Source organism: Schistocerca piceifrons, chromosome 4 (assembly GCF_021461385.2).
Source record: "Schistocerca piceifrons isolate TAMUIC-IGC-003096 chromosome 4, iqSchPice1.1, whole genome shotgun sequence".
Classification (NCBI taxonomy): Eukaryota; Metazoa; Arthropoda; class Insecta; order Orthoptera; family Acrididae; genus Schistocerca; species Schistocerca piceifrons.
The window spans coordinates 391,783,671-391,806,200 of NC_060141.1; the positions used below are offsets into that span (position 1 = coordinate 391,783,671).

The 22,530-nt window shown below is 41.8% G+C and overlaps 1 protein-coding gene across 4 annotated transcripts in view; it reads right to left on the minus strand.

Moving 5' to 3' along the window:
- LOC124795359 (neuroparsin-A) overlaps window positions 1–22,530 on the minus strand; it is a 150,488-nt gene that overhangs the window by 14,153 nt on the left and 113,805 nt on the right. For 2 of the 4 annotated variants that reach the window (XM_047259353.1, XM_047259356.1), the window contains exon 4: window positions 19,331–19,445. In XM_047259353.1, the coding sequence (XP_047115309.1) occupies window positions 19,331–19,445 (115 nt within the window). Of the gene's footprint in view, window positions 1–14,071; window positions 14,452–17,213; window positions 17,576–19,330; window positions 19,446–22,530 lie in introns of those variants that run through there. The other 2 variants (XM_047259354.1, XM_047259355.1) reach the window with 2 other exon arrangements.

The following is a 22,530-nucleotide window of genomic DNA, read 5'->3' on the forward strand; positions in this document are numbered from 1 at the left end:
CGTTAGAGAGTATTAAACAGTTAAATGAATAGATGTGAGACTGCATAAATGTATTGAGTATGGGAAGTAAGAGACGGTAATACCGTTACAGTTCCTAAACAGAACAGTGTAAATTTTTCGTCACAGACGTCGTCAATGATCGTCTGTCACGATCACCCAACACACCCCTTCATCCGCATCGTGACTTAGCGCTTGATGTTTTTCCGCTTTACCTGTATGCGGCATAAACCTCCGATAGGGTGCCTGTTGAAACAGGGAACACTTCGGCTCCCTTGATTACCGAAGCACCTACTATACAGGCACAATCTGCATACATTCGAATTCACTTAACTCCGACATAATGCACTCACAACTACACAGAATACAATTCGGGCCCCGGCTGACACTTGCAACATTTTGAGGGCACTGCACGGGCGTCGTTCGCGGTCAAATACAACAACGCAACCTGCAGGCGTGCATGTAAGTTCAAGCATGTATCTATCGCCGTGTGCTCAAATTTTTATCCAGCCCCTGCGCACTAGTGAGTCGTGGAGGCTGTGAACTACACTTAAAAGAGCTGAGTTGCTCCGGAAGTACAGTGGGTATCGTATAAACTGTTGCGTGTATCGTGTGTTCTAGGTCAGTTCTGTAAGATCAAACTTAACATATTCTTATTCATTTTAATTGATTTCAAGATAGTCAATATTTGAATGAAACGGTAATCTTTACAATGCAAATGCGACAGAAGACTTCAGTAAAAAATATCAGAACAGTAAAGAAACAGTCTCGATCTAGTGAACACCACAACTGCAGAAGTTAATTGTCTCTGTGTTTAGATAAAGCACCCTTGAGTATTACATTACAATCTAGCACTGAAAAGCACGAAAACACGGATGAAAATAGAAAACAGAGTAGCTACCACTTTGGAATCCATGTTGCAAAGCTCCAAAGGCCATCGTTGGAAAATAGGCCACATCTGTCGTAAGATAACAAGTTCAAATTTCGTATTAGGTGCAAGTGTTCGCGATTCAAGTTGAGGGGTCGCGTCATCGCTACAGGGCACTGCTAACATTTTGTCAGCTTTCTAGAACCTCTCAACACATTCGTCTTAGAGCAACGACAGAGTGATAATCACTACAAAACATTTAAACGTCAAACTGTAAACGTTTACCGTATTCGGACTTTAACAGTTACTTGAACGGTGTTGTTACTAAAGCTCCGTTGCCAACCCGAGTAAATAGGTTTCGATAAAATAGTAATATATGCGAACTACACTGTGCTGTGGTTTCCACTTATTTGGCATTCTGCTGTTGTCATTGTATTATTGCTTTTTTCTTCGACTGTAAATGGTTGTGTACAAATACTAAATCATCATCGATTCTGCTAAGTAATTGTAGTGATGGCGACACTGCAATTATGAATTCGCTTTAGAAACACGTCAGCAACTACACTGAGGTGATACAGTCATGGTATAGCGATATGCACATATACAGATGGCGGTGGTGTTGCGTACACAAGGTATAAAAGGGCTTTGGAAGAGTTGTCATTCGTACCCAGGTGATTCATGTGAAAAGCTGTCCGACTTGGTTACGGCCGCACGACGGGAATTAATAGACTTTGAACGCGGGTTGGTGGTTTGAACTAGGCGCATGGGACATTCCATTTGCATTGTCAAGAGTGTACCGAAAACACCAAATTTCAGGCATTACCTCTCACCACGGACAACACAGTGGCCGACGTCCTTCACTTAACGACCGAGGGCCGCGGCGTTTCCGTAGAGTTGTGAGTGCTAACAGACAATAACTACTGTGTGAAATAACCACAGAAATCAATGTGGGACGTATCCACTAGGACAGTGTGGCGATATCTGGCTTTTAAAAGTCAGACGACCGACATGAGTGTCTTTACCAACAGCACGACATCCCCTGCAGTGCCTCTCGTTGGTCTGGTCGGATGAGCCCAGATTCCAATTGGTAAGAGATGGTGGTAGGGTTCGAATGTGGCGCAGACCCGACGAAGCCGTGGACCCAAGTTGTCAACAAGGCACTCTGTCTCCATAATGGTGTGGGCTGCGCTTACATGGAATGGAACGGATCCTCTGGCCACATTGCACAAACCATCGACTAGAAATGGTTACGTTTGGCTACTTGGAGACCATTTCCAGCCATGCATGCACTTCATGTTTCCAAACAACGGTTCAATTTTTTTTAACAATGTGCCATGTCACCGGCTCACAATTATTCGCGACTGGTTTGAAGAACATTCTGGACAGTTCGAGCGAATAATTTGGCGACCCATACCTCCCGATATAAATCCCATCGAACATTGATGGGGCATAATCGATAGGTCAGTTCGTGTACAAAATTGTGCGCTGGCAATACTTTCGCAATTATTAACGGCTATAAAGGCAGGATGGCTCAATATTTGTGCAGGGGACTTCCAATGACCTGTTGAGTCCATGCCACGTCGAGTTGCTGCAGTAAGCCGGGCAAAAGGAGATCCGACACGATATTAAGAGGTATCCCGTGGCTTCTGTCACCTCAGTACACCTCACTGTGAGCATAATGTCCTTAGCCTATCACAATATTTTTTCCCACAAAGGAAATGATTCGTGCCATTTCTGTACAACCTGTTTTTCTGTTACAGATTATATCATTTTAACTTATACCTCCCCAAATATCGACATCAGACTAACATGAAGGAATATATAAATTTATGAGCCCAGTAGCTCCCCGACTCTGTGACTGAGCTCCATCAGTCGCGGTGAAGCAGCTTCCGGTTCGAATCCTATGAATGAAAAATTTCGTTTAGGGAACTCTAGTGCGAAGAAAGGAAAGCCATCCTGCAGTTTATACATACCCTTCGAAAGAACAGTAAAAACTCATGAGAATTTGATCAAATGGAATCAACGGCGAGCTTATTTATTGAAATCGAGGAAAACAGTCTATGTGCCCGCATGCAATTTCAACCAACCTCCTCGTCTCATCGAATACAATAACGTAGCATTGTACATGGGCTCATCAAAATCGCCTGGTTTTCATCGCTCTTGATACATAGTGTCCTATAGGAATGGGCAGGATAAGTATCAAACATGAGGGAAAGCGTAATTGTCTCATACCAAAGACTAAAAAATTATTCAGTCTACGAGCATAAACAATACGGTAATTATGGATTTTTTATGGCAGACTGAAACATTATAAGTCTGTGTCAACAATATATTTCTACGACTCGGATGCCAGTGTGAGGTCTCAAATAATCGTCTTTTCTTTCCTTTCAACAAGATTTTGTAAAGCCATGGAAAGTGTAAAATTTTCACAACTGGACAGCGCGTCCCTACAAAGCTCAGTGTTTCTTTTTTATCTTTTTTTATTACTCTTATGTAATTTCTCTAGTGCATTCCCATGGTAGTTAACTGAGTCAACATTTTTATTGGTGTTTGTTTACACTGTAGAAAAGTTTACGGTATTCAGCTCTCAAATATGTAAAAGAAGAAGAAGAGGTCACCAAAGCCCTACAAATATCACATACAACCAAGAAAAGAAGAGTTATGAGTGCATGCGAGCAAATGGAAATTTAACGCATGCTAAAAGAGAGCAGGGCAGTTACACACACAAAAAAATTGAATATACATAGATATTTCATGTGTCCAGAGTATCTAGATTTCTGCCCATTATCGATATCAATACGGGTAAGATGTACATCTACCCATTCCTGAGACAATGGGGTCTTAGCAGGCAGTCGAATAACAAATGACAAAAAATCTTATTTCCGTGCGATATAATTACAAATTAACAATTTTCGGATTTTTTCTTTACATGTACTGCGAAACCTCACTTCTTGCCAAATTTTATGATCCTTCGTCAATGGGAAGTTCCCTATAGGTTTTGAGGGTTCAATTGTTTGAACCGCCAAGGGACCGTTGAACTTAGTACGTGACATATATTTAAACTTGATTCACTTACCCGTTCCTGAGGAAAACGGGTTTTAACAGACGGACAGAGTCGGACAACAAAATACAAAAAAAAATTTTTTTTTCGTGTTATGTAATTAAAATTAGAAATTTACGTGTTATTTCCTTTACTTTCACTGCGTAACTCCGCTTGTTGCCAAATTTCATTATTATAGGTGAACGACTCCCCTGCAGTTTTTGATGAGTGAGTCTCCGAGTATCAAAATACGTGACAGAAATGAAAGTATCTTTTGTTTACATTCACGTAGAAGCTTATATTTGTTACATCGTCAAGGGAATATAGACCTTAATATGTGACCTGAATTTCTATGTGATACCTCAACCCGTTCATGAAAAAATAGGGTCTTAACAGATAAACGGTCGGACAGACAGATAACAAATAACAATTTTTGTATTACAATAAAAATTTACAATTTTTGGATTCCAGGTCAACCGAAAGTACCCTATAGGTTTTGATGAGTTTCCGAGTATCAATAAATGGCCGTATCTTTTTATAGCTTTGACTTAGAAGCTTCCGTTCCTTACATCATCAAAGGACTGTAGACTTTATTGTGTGACGTTAACTTGGACATGATACGACTGCTTGTTCCTGAGGAAAAGGGTTATTAACAGTCGGACGGACAGACAGACGAAAGGAGAAAAAAAGTGATCCTGTAAGGGTTCTGCTAGTGTCGATTGAGGTACAGAACCCTAAAAAAGCTATTAAGTAACATGAAATTTTTACGGAAATTTGGCCGAGTATTCGATGAAATAAAGTGGTTTATAGGGTGCAAGTAAGCTCCCAGACAGTCTTAAATTACATGTGTTTCATCACATGACAGTTACAACCGCATCAAGTTTGAGGAAATTTTACATCTCATTAAGTGAAAATTTTTATTTTTTAGTTTTGACTTGACGTAAGCATGACCGTTTTAGAGAGTACGAGGTGGAATACATGTATGATGATAATTTTAATCACATCGACAAAAGACACAGTAAAGCACCGTGATTTCAGCACATACCGATAGTTGCGAGCAGCTGAACACTGGAGACAGTTTGTCAGTATATCTCTGATCAGCTTACTGTAAACTGGACGGTGTCAAATGAACCCGGGTCGAACAATGTTCTGTTCGATATATTACGTGTTTTAAGTTTGTGTACGTCTGCCACTGCAACAGAAATGTTACTTTGAAGTTTTGAAAAGTATGGCACGTTGTTCTCGCTCGTGTTTACTACGACTGTTACGTATTAAAATGACAGACGAAGATATGAATACACTCCATCTCCACACCCTCCATCTCCTTTCCCAACACAACTTCCACCGTCTACCCCTCCCGGATGATGAGCTTCGCCCTGACATCTACCCTTCCTAGCAACTCTAACTCCCTCTTCCTGCCTCCTCCTCAGGGCTCCCTCTCCTCCCCCTCCCTCCTTCTGAGCAGATTTCCCCTCCTACTCCCCGTCCATCTCTTGTGCCTTCTTTCAGTGTCTCTGCGCTCCCTCCTGCCCTGTCTTCCCTTTTCCTCTCCCGTCCCATGTGTCTCCTGCCTCTTCGTGAACCCACGGTTGCCCCTCCTCTCTTCATCCCGCCGCTTCCCCAGCTGCCCCATGTTCTCCCCTCCTTTTCCATCCTCTCTGACCTTTCCCTCGGCAGGTCCCGCCCGGTAGTTTTATTCTTCGTCGTGTGTGCTCCAAGTGGGTTTTAAGTGTGTTGTTTCGGAGTGTTTTTAATACTGTGGCCAACTTTTCACCTGTGCATGCGCATCCAGTGTCTTCTCTGTGTTTTAAGAATCGCCAACTGTGTTTTTTAACTTTCTGGTGACTTTTTTAACTGTCCCCAATGAACGTCTACATGTCAGTGTATTTTTACCTCCATTTTCTCCCCTTACTCTGTTTTATGTCCCCCCTGTATTATTTTATTCTTGTTTTAGTTGTCATGTCACTCGGCTGAAGAGCGGCGGATTGTGCTGCTGACAGCCCTCCCCTGCCCATATGGGGCAGGGGCATGAAATCACAATAAAGAAAAAAAAAAAGATATGAATGCATCAGTAAAGGGTGACGGTACGAACTGACGAATATAGGAGTATGTACTGGAAATGATCACCTGGTTACATAACAGTGATTTTATAATATCTAGGATGGAAAGTAGAATTTTCTTTCATTGATTTTAAGCAGGGTGTTCTAATAGTGTAGTCTCCGTTGACAAACCTCACAAGCACGACTCGTTTTCTCCGAGCAATGTCCCGATATTCAGGCATAGAGCTTGCATATAGCTGGTATCAAAGGAGGATCTATATCATAGACCTCTTGAAACCTCTGCTACACTGTTAACTCTCCTGTTATTCAGTACACTCCGAACTACGGTGCTCAGATTCTTCAATATCCTGGAAAGCCTCTTCTACCAAATGCTTCATTGCAGACATAAATGGACAATTCATAATTAAGTATGAACTTACGTTAACATTCATTACTATTCATTCCTTACAGCTCGCATTTATATGTATTCCTGTAACTAAATACACTTGTTCAAATAAGAGCTGTTTCACATGTTTCTAAAATCAAGACCTGAGAAGTGGCTTATGCGTAGACGTGTAAGAATAGGAAAGTAAATACCAACCCTTTAAAACGTGTATAATATGCCCAAAATATTTTTCGCATCACTTATCACTTATTTCACATGCGGAAATGTTTTATTAATGTTGAAAATATTACGTTGTGCCCTGGTTTGGAGAAGACGTGAAGCAGTACGTCTCTCTATAACTCGCTGAGTAAGTCAATACAAATTGCAGAAGACTGAAAGGACCTATCATCTCCAATTCACCTAACCTTAGTGAAGCACTATGGTGTTAAAACCAACCTTCAGATTGAGGGTATCCTTAATTTTCTTCAGAAACTGAAAATAATAAAATCAGATACGAAATCTGTATGCCACGGAAAAAAAACTGATGCTGATAATGCCAAACAACTTCATACTGGTAGTTTAGTGTTGTAGGAACACTAGTGTTGTAGGAGCACAAATTGAAAAACGTACAGCACTGTTATGTAATTGCGAGTCACCTATTAATTACTTAAGAGAGATTCATCAACAAAGAGCACCTAAGTTTCTACATAGAGAAAGAACAGTGATCAATAATTTTGCTCACAAACATTCCACGCAAGGATGACTAAGTCTTTTATTGTGACAGTGAGTTTCGCTGCTGTGCTATATTCCCAAGTTTTTCCTGTTGCTTGTTCTATTCCACCCCAGCACGCTACCCCTCATTGTGCAAATGCTGCAGGCTTAATTAGTCTCAAGACAGACAGGACAAATTCCTAGCGACTTTGTCGAGAGATGTACACTTCTTGTGCTATCGAACGAGTGAAGCAGGATTTCGCGCTAAGAGCTACAGACACGAAGTTTGTGCCACTAATTTTCTGTGAATTAACAGCAGCTTAGTAGGTAGTCATGAACCTACTGCGTTATCGCAAAATAAACTCTGATAATTATACGGCAGAGGCGAAACACGACGCATACATACAACATGATCACATAAGTTTCTCCGAGGAATTTATAGCATTGTAGTTAAACAAAAATTTTACAAAATTGGACAAATTTCAGGATCGGTTTCCTTAGACGAAAATAAAGGAACAAATGTCGGGAAACGTTTCATCTGGAGTTGTTACTGACACAATACTGTAAGGTTGCATATTTTCTGTTTGCAGTCGTCACCTAATGGGACTCTTCCACAAGCCGCGAACTCAAACTCAAATGACCAAGTTAGCCTCTTGCCTCTGCACAGAGTCCATTAACTCATGAGGACATAAATTGCGTTACGCTTTTAAATATCTCCAAACTGCCCACAAGTTTCAGGTAGCGTTGGAAATGTCTCCGTGCCATTTGCACAGACTAATTCTTTTAATTGACTCTACTGATAAAAATCAAAAGGATTTCTCTAGAGCGATAGAGCGAACATACAGGCCAACTGCTCATCTCTTCGTGGAGTGATCATTTTTGGTAATTTTAGGCCTGGCATACATTTAGTTTTCATGTGTTCACTTGCTTGCCTTCACCCTATAAATTTTGATCCTACATAATTACTTGGTAGTAAGTACCATGGTATCGACTTCGCTATGAACTGGTAGTAGTACCTCTAACGATATTTTTGCCACGCATTTCAATATCTGATAAGCCATGGAACAAAGTCTCTGTACAAGGGTAAAATTGTGGAAGTCAAATATTAATAATAGTATTTTTGAAGAGCAGAAATGGTTAACCTGCTGTCCAAAGTGCATTAGATCTACTTTAGAAGCTTTAGAATGTACTGTTTATACTTTGAACAATATGTAATCCACACCATATTTAGCGGCAGACAAATAGGGATGTTACAACTTGCAGAGATCAACAGATCTGAATTAATACTCGTAGATCCACTCATTATCTTAAAAAAAGGGGAAAAAGTGTTTACATGAAAGAAAAATACGGTAGGTTACGGTTTAAGTTACCATCAATGGCATTCTGATCGGAGAAGAAGCTATTGCTCAGTTGCACGTGGATGGGGAAAATCGACTCATCAATGGAACTACCATGGGATTTATCTGAATTTGTTTACAGGTACCACAGGAAACTTAATTGATGGACGTATGGAAATTTACTTTCGCGACTCCCGAATACGACTATAATGTGGCAATGAGTTGGACATTTCGGTCGGCGAAACGAAACAATGAACTGTATCTTAAAGAAACGAACTTCTTCATACAAGTATGCTTTCGATTTTCTACTTCATGCAATCGCTGATTGGTTCCTTGTATTCCTTAATAATGGGTCATGCCTCCTACGGTGAACACGGATACTCTCATCAAGAGTGTAGCGAGATAAGACTTCTATACACTGTGTGCTTTGTATAAAATCCTAAACTAATATGACAACACACCATTCATCATAGTCATCGTCATCTTGCACAGCTCCTTTCACTAGCAGGGTCTGCTTTGAAGAGAAATCTCTCCATTTCCTCCGGTATTCGCAGCATCTCTCAGTTGCTACTCTGGTTAAATCTTCTCCTTTTTCCAGTTGTTTTCTTCCACTCCTTCTAGCCACTTGTCGTTGCCACCCATCATCACTGAGTTAATCTGCAAATTCTGATATCATTTTTACCTTTAACCTTCAATCTTCTCTTGTAGAGAATCCTCAAATGTTATCACTCCAACCCTTCCAATTTCTCATTTTTTTTCAGTTTTGTTATGTCCATCTGACTCCTCAAAATCTTCTTTTCATTCTTTATCTTTTGTCCTGTCATTAATAACCCATGTTTCTGCAGCGTACAAAAGAACTCGTATATAATATGTTCGCTGTATCACTTTCTTTTTTCTCTGAGGGATTTCTTTGTTCCGTATCATTTTCTCCCAGTTCCCGCAAAGCAATCGCCTTGCCTTGCCCATTTACTTATCTCATGGTATGGAAATGAGCGTTTGGCGTCATTGGCCGGGAGGCCCCCCGCGGGGCAGGTCCGGCCGCCATATCGCAGGTCTTATTACATTCGGCGCCACATTGGGCGACCTGCACGCCGGATGGGGATGAAATGATGATGAACACAACACAACACCCAGTCCCTGAGCGGAGAAAATCTCCGACCCAGCCGGGAATCGAACCCGGGCCCAGAGGACGGCAATCCGTCACGCTGACCACTCAGCTACTGGGGCGGACATCTCATGGTGATTTCTGCCGTTTTCCTGTATCACACTACCCAGGCACTTGAAACTTTCTACAGTTTTCAGATTCTCCCCACCCACTGTCATTCTTGCTATAGGTCTGTATCTTTCCTACTTCTTCATCTACATACATATTCCCGAAACGACCGAACGGTGCGTAGTGGAGGTTGCACTAGTCACTTCCTTTCCCGTTCCACTCGAAAATACAGCGACTGCCTACATACCTTCATATGACCTTTAATTTCTCGTATATTATCATCGTGGCCCTTAAGCTAAATATATGTTGACAGCAGTAAAATCGTTCTGCAATCAGCTTCAGATTCCTTGGGGTCATTAGCACGCACGTCTTCGTAAAACGTTTTAGCCGCACTATTGCAAAACTTATATCTAAACATCTACAGCTGTTGGGCAAAAATATGGAAACACTTTGAGAAATACATGCTCGAACATGAGTGCAGATCTAACCAAGCCAACAGGATGCGCTGTTGCATTTGACCGCGAATGGCAGCTGTGCAGTGTTCACTATGTTGCAAGTGTCAATTGTGGTCACTGGACCCGAGCGTGCTAGCTGTGTGTTTCGGTTTGAAGAATGGTTTGAAGAACACACATAACTGTAGGATTTGGAGTAGTGAAAATCCACATCAAACATTGCAAAATGTTCATGGTAGCCCTAAACTGAACGTTTTTTGCCCATTGAGCAAGTACAAAGTGTGCGGCCCCTTTTTCCGTGATAGAACCATCAATGAGGATGACCAGGAACGAAATATTTACTTCATGCAAGATGATGCACCACCCCACTACCTGGCTGATGTCCAGGATTTTCTCAGTGACAGCTTTCCAGGTCAATGGATTGCCCGTGATACGCCAAGTGCACGGCCCCCACATTCCGCAGATCTGGCACCACTCGATTTTTTTAATGTGGATTCATAAAGGATTTCGTGTTTGTACCTCTTGTGCCGGCTTCTCTGCCTGAACTTAGAGCAAGAATTTATGCCGCCACTGAGCAAGCTACGCCTGCAGTGCTATAGCGAGTTTGGGAAGAAATTGATGAGATGTGTGCAGGATAACGAATGGAAGCCAGATACAACATTTAGTTTAAAGTAACAAAAAACTTGATGTTTCCAGAATGAGATTTTCACGCTGCAACGGAGTGTGTGCTGATATGAAACTTCCTGGCAGATTAAAACTGTGTGCCGAACCGAGGCTCGACCTCGCGACCTTTGCCTTTCGCGGGCAAGTGCTCTACCAACTTTTTTTTTAATTCTTTGTTGATCTCATTTTGTTCGTTGTATATGCTCGGGGCGGACGTCTCATGACACCAGTTCAAGTTGTTCGTCGATCCGTTCACTCAGTTTTTTTATTACAGAGGGTAGCTAACCCTCTGACCGAACACGCTACCGTGGCGGCGTCCAACTGAGCTCACGTCCTGAGCTCACGCCCCGTCTTCACAGCTTTACTGCTGGCAGTGGGTCGTGCTTGGGTAGCTCAGTCAGAGAGCACTTGCCCGCGAAAGGCAAAGGTCCCGAGTTCGAGTCTCGGTCCGGCACACAGTTTTAATCTACCACGAAGGTTCATATCAGCGCACACTCCGCTGCTGAGTGAAAATCTCATTCTGGAAACATCCCATATGCTGCGTCTAAGCCATGTCTCCGCAATATCCTCTCTTTCAGGAGTGCTAGTTCTGCAAGGTTCGCAGGAGAGCTTCTGTAAAGTTTGGCAGGTAGGAGACGAGGTACTGGCAGAAGTAAAGCTGTGAAGACGGGGGCGTGAGTCGTGCTTGGGTAACTCAGGGGGTGCCGGCATGGTAGCTCAGCGTGTTCGGTCAGAGAGCTGGTTGGCCACTGTAATAAAAAACTGAGTGGAAGGATCAACAAACGAACTTCAACGGATGTCACGTGACGTCCGCAATGACCAAACAAAACTGAAGAAAAAAAAAAGTTGGTAGAGCACTTGCCCGCGAAAGGCAAAGGTCCCGAGTTCGAGTCTCGGTCCGGCACACAGTTTTAATCTGCCAGGTAGTTTCAAAACTTGATGTGTTTTCCTACAAAATAACAGTAAGCCCAGCTCAGCGCCTTCTTTCAATAAATTTATATGAATTTTTAAAGTTGTAAATTCCCTTTTGAAACACTCTGAATTGTTGGACGCATGGTGGGTGCTTCCGTAACCAAGTGTCTGGCATTGCAAGTGGTATCATATGCAAGACTTGTACTGCATACAGGAAAAGCGAAGAAACATCGTCCGGTAAGTCACAACGCCGACGGAAGTATGTGTTGACCGATCGTGACAGATGGTCATTGGAGAGAACTGTGACCAAAGCGAGGAGAGGACAGCTGTAAAGGTCACTGCCGAACTAAATACCGAGCGAGGTGGCGCAGTGATCAGCACACTGGACTCGCTTTCGGGAGAACGACGGTTGAAACCCGCGTCCGGCCATCCTGATTTAGGTTTCCCACGATTTCCCTAAATCGCTTCAGGCAAATGCCAAGATGGTTCCTTTGAAAGGTCACGGCCGATTTCCTTCCCCATAATTTCCCAAGTCAATGGGACCAATGATCTCGCTGTTTCATTCCCTCTCCCCAACCAACCAACCGAACTAAATGCCGCACTCTAGAACACTGACAGCACCGAGACAACGCGAAGCAGGAAATTGCAAGGCGAGTTGGAATTCCAAAACCACGCAGCAGTGATGTAACAGGAAAACGTTGTGCCGAAACCTCGACTAAGGAGCAGTGGGAGAATGTCATTTAGTCTGGTGGGTCTTGTTGCACACAATTTCTAACTTCTGGACGGGTTTACGTCCCAAGAGTGAAACGTGTCTGGGGTTCGGTGATGATTTGGGCGATAATATGGTGATTTTCCATTGGTCGCATGACTACCCTGAAAGCTCGCATTACTGCCAAGAATTATGTATCAATTTGGACGATCAGGTCCAGCCCACGGTACAATGTTTGTTATCCAATGGTGACGCTGTGTTGCAAGCGGACGCGGCATCAGACCACACAGCTCGCATCCTCCATGAGTTCTGTGAGAACGAGGATGAATCGTCGCTTCCACCCCGTCCACCCACGGAATGTTTCCCGTTTTAATTTTAGCGCACTGCATATTCTCCTGACATCCGGAGTGGAAACTGAACCTCTTTTCGCAAAGTGTGAGTCCTATATCTGTTCTGTACTTACCACTGGTCGAGACGATTACGACACTGGTCTCAAATTCAAAAGGAGCGAGAATCCAACTCTCTAGCTTTCCCAAAAGAACACCAGCCAAATATCGCGGTGTTCGTTTGAGCAAGAGCACCGCTGATTGTTTGCCCATCGTCGTCAGCCATTTTACCGAATCCAGTGACCAGCTGTGAGCAGCATGTTCTTCAACGGTAATTTTCTCTCTGTGTTACCAGTGAAAAACCATTACAGAATTCACTGAGACCTTCGTTGTTTTTTCAATCTCCCGAGTGAGTCTACGTGTTTACAGAAGTTACAGATTTATTTTGTTCCGTTTATAGTCAAAATTTATTCTTGTGTTTCGTAACGCCTTTGGCCTTATGTTATCTGTAAGCAAATATAAAGACATGGCTGCACGTTCAGAGACCGTGAATAATTAAAATTGAAAGAAAATAGCCCTCGGTCACTATTTCTAATGAATTAAACGGGTTTCAACACTGCTAGGAGTGTCTTCCTCGGAATTTAAATCAAAGGTCGCAAACGGACTGCAACCGCGTAAGTAACGAGCAGCCCTTAGTGGCTCGCCATCACAATTTTTTATCTTATATATCTTTGTGACTAATGCCCTTTTAGCATATTTATTATTTTATACATGACATATAACTACTGTCAGACTTTCACGACGATTCTGTACTTATACTCTGTATCATACGTTTTTAGTCATAATTCTGTGGCCATGTTATAGACCATTCTTTGATTTAAATTCTGAGGAAGACACTCCTAGCAGTGTTGAAACCCGGTTAATTCGTTAAAAATAATGACCGAGGGTTGTTTTCTTTCAATTGTACACTATTTAGATCCAGAGTTAACTCCTTAAGAAAATTTGTCCAAATGTTAGCAACAGGAACTCACTGCCTGCTGTTCAGTGCTCTAATGCAAAACCGGTTTGATTACTTCGCTTATTTTTTTTCGGTAAGGAGGCAACTGAATTGTCAGAAAGTTTAGTTCACAGAAAGTTCCATTACAGATCTGGAGGTCTCTATTATCAGTCTGCTTCTCCTGGAAAGAGGCAGATGTGCTATAAAAGCCGTTTATTAGTATTAATTCATGAAAGAGAAATGACAAGAAATTCTTGAGAGTGTTTCCGCAGACTTGTAAAGAGCAGAGAGCGAATTAGTTCAGTAACGTAAAGGAAAAGCTTGCAGCAAAATGTAGAATGCTGTTAACTGAAAGACAGTGTAACAAGAATAAGGAAAAAGGAATAGGAGAAAAAAATAAAAACAATAGAAAATAACAAGAATACTGATAATGTATTTATTGTGAAAGAAAAGAACAAAGAGACAGAATAAGAAGAGAGAAATTTACTCACTTGTGTCTATATCAATACATGTAAGTATTGTGATGACAACATAAAAGTGAGTCATGTTTCTTCAACAAACTGGTCGAGTTCACAGAGCCGTATGTCGAGTGTGGAAGCTGTCTCACTTAAATGGAGATATATCTTAGATAAATATGTATTCGTCTCGTTACTAAGTGACACATTCATTCCTCTTCTGACAGGGGAAGACTAACGATACTGAAGCACTGGAGAGTCGCCAGGGAGCAGCCGACGCATAACTTTTGTGCACAACTCAAACCGTCCCCGCAGCTCTCATAATCGCTGCATCTCTCTCCTGGTCCCTGAAACACCAGTAGAATATTTAACCTCTGTTCTTCAAGGTGGCGCCATTTTCTCAGGTTCGCAGGTTTCCTGGTCGTTCCTAAGTAAATACAAAAATATTTAGATGTTACTTCAGCTACACAGCTCACTTCCTGTATGAGGGAAAAGGGACCAAGTAGTGTTGCCTGATATATCTATACTTCAGTGCTGTTTCTTTATATTCTTCTTGTACTACAGCCTCTCTTGTTCTGATTCATCAGCATGTCTAATATCATCTCGGTCTCAACAATGAAGGCATATTGTCAGTACCTGTATAGTTGTGGTACACACAATAAAGATCACAAACCTGTTAGGGATACCGTATTCCATCCCAGAGCAGTAGGCAGATGTTTTTACATCACACAGTGATTTGGATTCCCCGCCAGGCTGCAGTCTGAGATACTGCGGCTGACAAGTAGACACAATTGGTGCACATTGTTGTCTGATGCATTCCTCTCACAAAGAAGGGTATATTTTTGCTGTTGGTCCTTGATGTACTACTATCTTCAATAACTTTGGAGATGCCATATTGACTTGCGTGTCATAGCAGCGTGCTGCTTCAAAGGATCCAGCGTCTAGTGTTATGCACTCTGAAGGCAACGGCACGTTGAAGATTTATCAGAAAAATTAAATGTCAGTTAATGACGCGTCAACGGTATAAGCACTCAAGAGCTACCGTGATAGCCAATACAAAAAACGAAAATCACAAGTCTTCGCTGTAGCGTAGTGGATGCAGACGTGGATTATATACTCAAAGAAACTAGCTTCACGTCGAGCTAAATGCTATTTCTTTCGTCTTAACCTTTTCAACACATTCTTGGTCTTTCTTACGAATACAAGTATGACCTATTCTTAAATATTAGATGTTATTTATATTTCCGTTTGATTAGAGAAAGAAAGACGAAATAAATATTTGGCTCTTTGCTTCCAAATATGTGGCGCTTTCCATGTGTGTGCTCCTGCAGGAACATAAAAGGACAGTTTAAATTGCTGCAAGTGAAAGGAGCAGAAATAAAATTCATGGCGTCTCCAAAGTTGTCGAAGGTACGAGTGCAGCAAAGACGGTCTTTCTTTCTTTCACTGGTGCCATGTCCCGCACTGACGCAGGGTCGGCATTGTTAGGAACGGAATTGGCAAGGTTAGTATGAAGGGGTGGCCAGATACCCTTCCTGCCGCCACCCCGTCCCCCCCGGGACGGAATTAGTGTACCCCAGCTGTCTGCACCTAGTGTAATTCGTGGAATAGCGCGAACGTGTTCAGATGTCGGCGAGTCGTGTAACTGAGGCGGAAGGTGGGGACCAGCCCGGTATTCACCTAGCGGGATGTGGAAAGCCGCCTAAAATCCACATCCAGGCTGGCCGGCACACCGGCCCCCGTCATTAATCCGCCGGGCGGATCGATCCGGGGCCGGCGCGCCTACCCAAGTCCAGGAAGCAGCGCGTTAGCGCTCTCGGCTATCCTGGCGGGTTTAGTACAGCAAAGACGATCAACGGGAATATATTCCTTTTTGCGAGCTGAATACATCGGGCCACAAGCAGAGGGTACAATGGGCGCCCTCTGAAGGAGTTCTGCGCGTAAATAGCGCTCTCAGTCACGCACTGCCACTTGGAGATGGGACCATCACCTGAAATAGCAGGCAATACCTTCGGGTGAAATACTGCACCCTAAGGCCATATAGGTTGAACCTATTCAGAAGACGTAATAAAATGGAACACCTACAGGCGTCCTTACGATATTATTTATTATGTGGCTGCCAGTTTCGGTGCTTCAGTATACCATCTTCAGGCCTTAATTGACGCTGAGGGGGCTAACTCCAGTCGTATACACAATTCCATCTGTGGCCAACATCTACGAACTGGCTTTCGCACACTACCTGTAGGAACGATGTTGTGTCACCAACCATCAGCTACGAAGTTGGAGTTGGTGGGTGATGGTCGGAGACACAACATCGTTGTTATAGGTAGTCAGCGAAAACCAGTTCATACATGTGGGCCACAGATGGAGTCGTGTATACGATTGGAGATAATCCTCTCAGTGTCAGTTAAGGCCTAAAGATGGTATACTGAAGCACCAAAACTGACATCCATATAATAAATAACTTCGTATGGACAGCTGTAGGTGTTCCATTTTACTGCATAAGTGAGCGGGCGAAGAGCCTCGGATCTCCAGTCAGAAGGATGGACACACAAAAACTATTCAGAAGAAGCCAACGCGGACAGCCACTTGGCCCTCATCGCTTGAAGCCTTCAGACCGAGTCATTAAACACAATGTTTGACTGTTGCTTGTCTTACAGTTTTCTCTCTTTCGGTATTTCTGTAATTAGAATCCTGTTTTTAACCAGCTGTTCACCACTTTAATAGAGTAACTACCGACGCCTCGGAACTTTTATTTGCTCCAACGTTCACCGCGTCACTGTCTGCCGAGTGATAATCGAATTTTTGTTGCGCTACTTGCGGCGACAAGGATAGTTGAGATTTCACGCAATACCTAAGCACAAAATGTAAGAAGAAGTAAACTTACTAGGAGAGACGTGAGACCATTAAAATATATTTGCTCGAAAATTCAAGACACCAGAAGGAGGTGCACCATCATGGAAGCCGCATAGAGTGAGTTAGTTCAGTAAACAACAGTACAAGAGGAGACAGCTGCTACAAGATGTAGACTGCTGGCGGTCGAAAGGAAGTGTCGAAAGAAGACGGAAAAAGGAATAGAAGAAAAATAAAACAATAGAAAATAACAAGATTGCTGCCATTAAGTTTATTGTGAAAGAAACTAAATATAGAGAGACAGAACAAGAAGAGAGAAAATTATTCATTTGTGTCTATATTAACGCACGTAAGGCCCACCATAGTATTATGATAACAATATAAAGACGATGCAAGTTTCTTCAAAAGAACTAGACGAGTATGTGTCAGTTGAAAGTAGGGACGTCTGAGCAAATATTCAGACGTCCCCTTATTATGCCAGCATCATTCCTCTTCTGACAAGGGAAAACTCTCGAAATAGCATTCCAGAGTCTTCAAAGAGCAACCGGAACATTTTCCGCCCCGGCAGCCCATGCCGATTCCGCACGATACAAAAACATTGCAGTCGTCTCCGGGCCCCTGCAACACCATTAGAACATTTATCCGCTGCTGTGCAATGTAACTGCCATCCGCTCAGGCTCAATGGTTCACTGGTCATCCGCAACTAAAAATGAAATACGTAAATCAAACTTCAGTTGTACATAACACAGTTTTGATAATGCAAAAGGAACAAAGTAATGTTTTCTGACTGTTCTGCACCGCAGTTACTTCCTCATGCACTTAATTATCTACTACAGCCCCTTCGCTAGCATTCTAACCTACCAATATGACTGCAAATTACTATCATGTAGGGGTTACTTGAATCACAACGAAGGAAAATTGTCACCTACTGCATAGTTGGCGTACCCCTGACAAATGTCACAAACCTGTCACGAATATCTAAAGTTCATATACCCGCCCGGAGCGCTACTAATTTCATGTAAAATTAGTGTGATAATGTAAGTAAAAGTAAAGTTACTGCTGAATTCCGTTTTTGTCTAGAGTGCATAGTATCAACGAATAAAGTGTGACGGTAGCTGCAAGCATGAATTACTCGTAGCAGAGCTGTTACTGTGAAACCTCTAGTAACCCATGTCAATATAACAAGAGCAATAATTTTAGAGAAATAGCATCCGTATAACTTCAGAGACTGTTGATCAGACACCAAGCTCGGCATCGTCTGGTTTGAAGACAGTATAGGCGAAGGCGGTAACAGGGAAAGCTACTTGGACTGCGTCAAGATTATGGTAAAGAAAAGTCCGGAGCTTCACTGAGTCTAAAATATGGGATGCTGTTTAATGATTCAGGCTGACACACTGTAGTCTACAGGGGGTTCTACGGTCATTCTCAAGTCATAGTGTGGTGCAAAGAATCATTTTAGACTATTATGTCTATCTATAACATAGGTATCGTACCCTGTATCTTCCACGACGAAAATTTGCCCATATGAACGACTGACAAACGTTACTTTGATGAGAACAGAAGTTAAATAAATTGTCTTTCGAGCCCTCCTAAATTTCAAGCTTTGGATACTGTCGAGACACAGTAGTCACCTGCGTGGTAAAATAAAATTAAGGATACAATGATGTCCTCCCACACCACCCCCTACCACACCGCCACCCCCACCCGCCCCACCGGAATCTCTTAATGAACTGTGACTATTTTTCTGCAAAGAATGGGAAGATTTTGGAATTTATCATTTAGGCTGTTGCTGAATTAAATCATGCCAAATAAAAAATAATCAATTTTTATTAGTGAACTTATGCTAGTTGATGTGTACCTTCATTCTTGTTCAGAAGTTCATCTTAAACTGCATGCAAGTCGCCTGCGGAAACACAAAGAGAGAGCGAAAGTGACATACAGTGTTATTTACGAAAAGTTTTTCCAAGGTCCTAATAGCACGTACACCTTACTAACTGCAAAGGAAAAGAAAATAAATGATACTGCTCAGTCTTCACACACCTAGTAGCACCAGCTCTGAAAAATAAGTAGAAAGGCAGATGATTAATGTGACAATAATTAAAATTATAGTTATGGAATCCGCGTAACCTCAGCTGATCCTGAAATAAAAAAAACACCTGAAATATATGTCTAATAACTATTGTGACGATATCTTGAAAGCAAAAAGAGGCATTTTAAGCCCTGCCATGGTGAACGATTTTGTAGATGTAAATAAAAAATGTGCCAGCCATGTAGGGCTATTTCCATTACCTGCATGAACCACGATCTACATGAAAACTCAGCACAGTGAATTTGACTCTTGAAATAACAACTAGACTATCAAGCCATACATACCTTGGCGCAGACTTTGCGTCCGAAGAAGTCCTGCACTTCACCGTATTCGCAACGTGTCAGATCGACGACACAGTTAGCCCCTTCGCAAGACCGGGATATTGGGTTGGCTTCCGCTCTGACAGAAAGAAAAATTTGTGAAACATCCGCGTTATAACATGAATACCAACAAAACAAGAGTAATGGAATGTAGTCGACTTAAATCAGGTGACACTGAGGGAATTAGATTTTTTAAAAAATGGAACATTAAAAGTAGTCGATCAGTTCTGCATTTTGTGCAGCAAAATAACGTTGATGGCCAAAATACAGAGGATATAAAATGCAGACTGGCAATAGCATGTTAGGAAATCTTTTATGAAGGTAACCTAGTACGGGAGTGAAAAGTGGACAATAATCAATTTACAAAAGCGGATCATGGACGCTTTCAAAATGCAGTTCTACAGAAGAATGTTTAAAGTTAGGTGGCTAGATCGAATAACTAATGAGTGAGGTACTGAATCGAATTGGAGAAAAAATAAAGTTGTCGCACATCTTGACTCGAGCTAAGAGATCGGTTGACAGGACACATTGTCAGACAGCAAGGGATCGTCACTTTGGAAATGAAAGGAAGCGTGTGTGGAGGGTGGCAGGGTAGGCTGTCTGTTTGCAGGGGGGGGGGGGGGGGCTGTAAATTTCAGAAGGGGCAATGGCTTGAACATATAAGCAGGTTCAAATGGATATAGGTTGTAGTAGTTATGCGGAGATGAAGTTGTTTGCACAGAATACAATATTACGCAAAGCTGCATTAAACTCATCTTCGAACTAAAGATCAAACTTTTGTGTTTCACACTTTCTAAAATATATACAGTTTTCAAAAGTGCCCGTATATTCATCAGCTGCTATGTTGTTATCGACTGAAGTAATAGTAAGATGTCACTTGTGGAACAGAAATAGCAGACTTCTGCAGTCACCTATGAAGATCTGCGATGCTCTGGTATTCCGCCAAAAGAAACTCAGTGACATTTCTCTCCTTGGAATGCTTCTATTTAGCAGACGCCATTTTGAAGGCTACGTAAAGCACCGCCACTTATCAGAACTTTATGAAACTACAGATGTCAAGGTATTATTTCACGACGTCCCGCATCAAATTTCCGCGTTTTACAACCGGTAATGGTCGAGAAAAAATGTGTTGCATTACTTATTGAATTTCCCTCGTGAACTCCAATGCTAGTATCTTGTATCGCACAAGTTGTCCCAAACCTTTATAATCAAAATTATGCATGGAGCTGAGAATCCTAAACCGAGGACTGATGATAGTAATGAATATTTAGTTTTTTAATGAGCTACACAACACACATCTTATACCAACCACTCAAGCTTATAGAAGCCGTTCAAAGTAGGGTCATCCAGTATCATCGTTTACATTATTATATAATCCTCGACAAAACTGCTTTCTGTGTTCTCCATTGCTTGTACGCATTGTTCATGATAGGGGTGTAATTACTGCTCCACCGGCTCTCTCTACACCCTATTCTTGGAAATATACCAGGAAATTATCAACAATTCAGATTTTTACTTATTTTTCTTTTAGGACGAACAGTTAAATCTGCCGTACCACAACAGTTGGTAAAAATACGCATTGAAACTTCCTGGCAGCACTTGCCCGCAAAAGTCAAACATCCCGAGTTTGCGTCTCGGTCCGGCACACAGTTTTAATCTCCCAGAAAGTTTCATGTCAGCGCACACTCCGCTGCAGAGTGAAAATCTCATTCTGAAGAAACGCAGTGCTGTTAATTTCCCGGGCTATTTCGAGATACATACTGACAGTTCACAGACCCCAGGCAGTGGCCCATTGGGTTGCGTTTTTAAGGGGCTAGACCAGGGTGATGCTCGATTTTCGAACCGAATTTCATGATTTTTCAATAAAGTAACAAAACAAATTACAAAACTGACTTTATACCTCTATTGCACACCCTTAAGTTCGTATTACGCATTTTTTTCCAGTAAAAAACTTGCACCCAGAAGACACTAAACGACATCGACGAAAGGCCTTCGCGGAATGCGAGCGCGGTTGGTGGGAGCTCTGAACGCCACCATTTTCAAACTAGAAAATAACTTCAAAAACTATTTTGCTAATGTAGTACGTATGGACATTTTAAAGAATGATTTTTAACAAAATGGTGGTACTCTGAACTAACAGTAAATTTTTTTCGACAAAAAATTCGTTATAAAAACGTGCACCAAAAATCGAAATGAAAATATATTGCGAAAAAACTTCGTATTACAATAGAAAAAACGCCGTCTCACAAGTTACCATAAAGGAATAATGTAAATGCATGTACATTTCATGAGTTATAGCTCCCCCCAACGTGAAAAATGTTGTTTCGAGAAAACTATCGTTTCAACTTGTGTTTTCTAACTCTGAAACTGAACAAACCTTTAATCGGCAATGCCAGCACAGTGCAGTTCGTCTTTTTTTGAGCCGATGTCAGAACTCATTTTAACAAAATTATATCGATTAACTGGGTTTCGCTTACCAATCAAATCGTTTTTTGCACTGTTTGGATTACTCTCCGAACATCTTCTACCAGTATAAATACGTTTGTCTGTTTCAAGTACTAACCTTTTACTTCGCATAAAAAACAACCGAAATAACAAGTTAAGCAGGTGCGAGACAAGTAAATGCTTTAAATTGTTTACCATAGACGAAATATTTTACGAGGAGAAATATTATTGATAATGATATTTTACCTCTCTGATACTATCCGAAACTATCAGGACCCTTGGTCCGTTGGAAACTGTTTTGGTATTACATCGATTGCATTCGAGCGCTCGGATGCTCCAGACCCCCATGCAGTAAATCGCAGTTTCAACGCATATTGACATTTACGACACACTTTACATGTGTATCTCTTAAAAATAGGTTCTTTAAGGAACATTTTAAGACAATAAAAAATTAGACTAAAAAATTTCTACCCTGGTATACCCCCAGTGAAGCTTCTAGTTTATCTTGCAGCTTTACATTAATTGCAGTACCTCACAGTAAAAAAGATTATTATTTTAACAGACAGTAGAAGCTTGCTTCAATATATGCAGACAACTGCCCACCCGCCCTTCGCAAGGAAACTATTGCACTGCTAACGGACTTTATGAAAGCCACAAAGGAAGAAGTTACAATTTATATAGATTAAGGGACACGCTAATGTTAAATATAATGACACAAT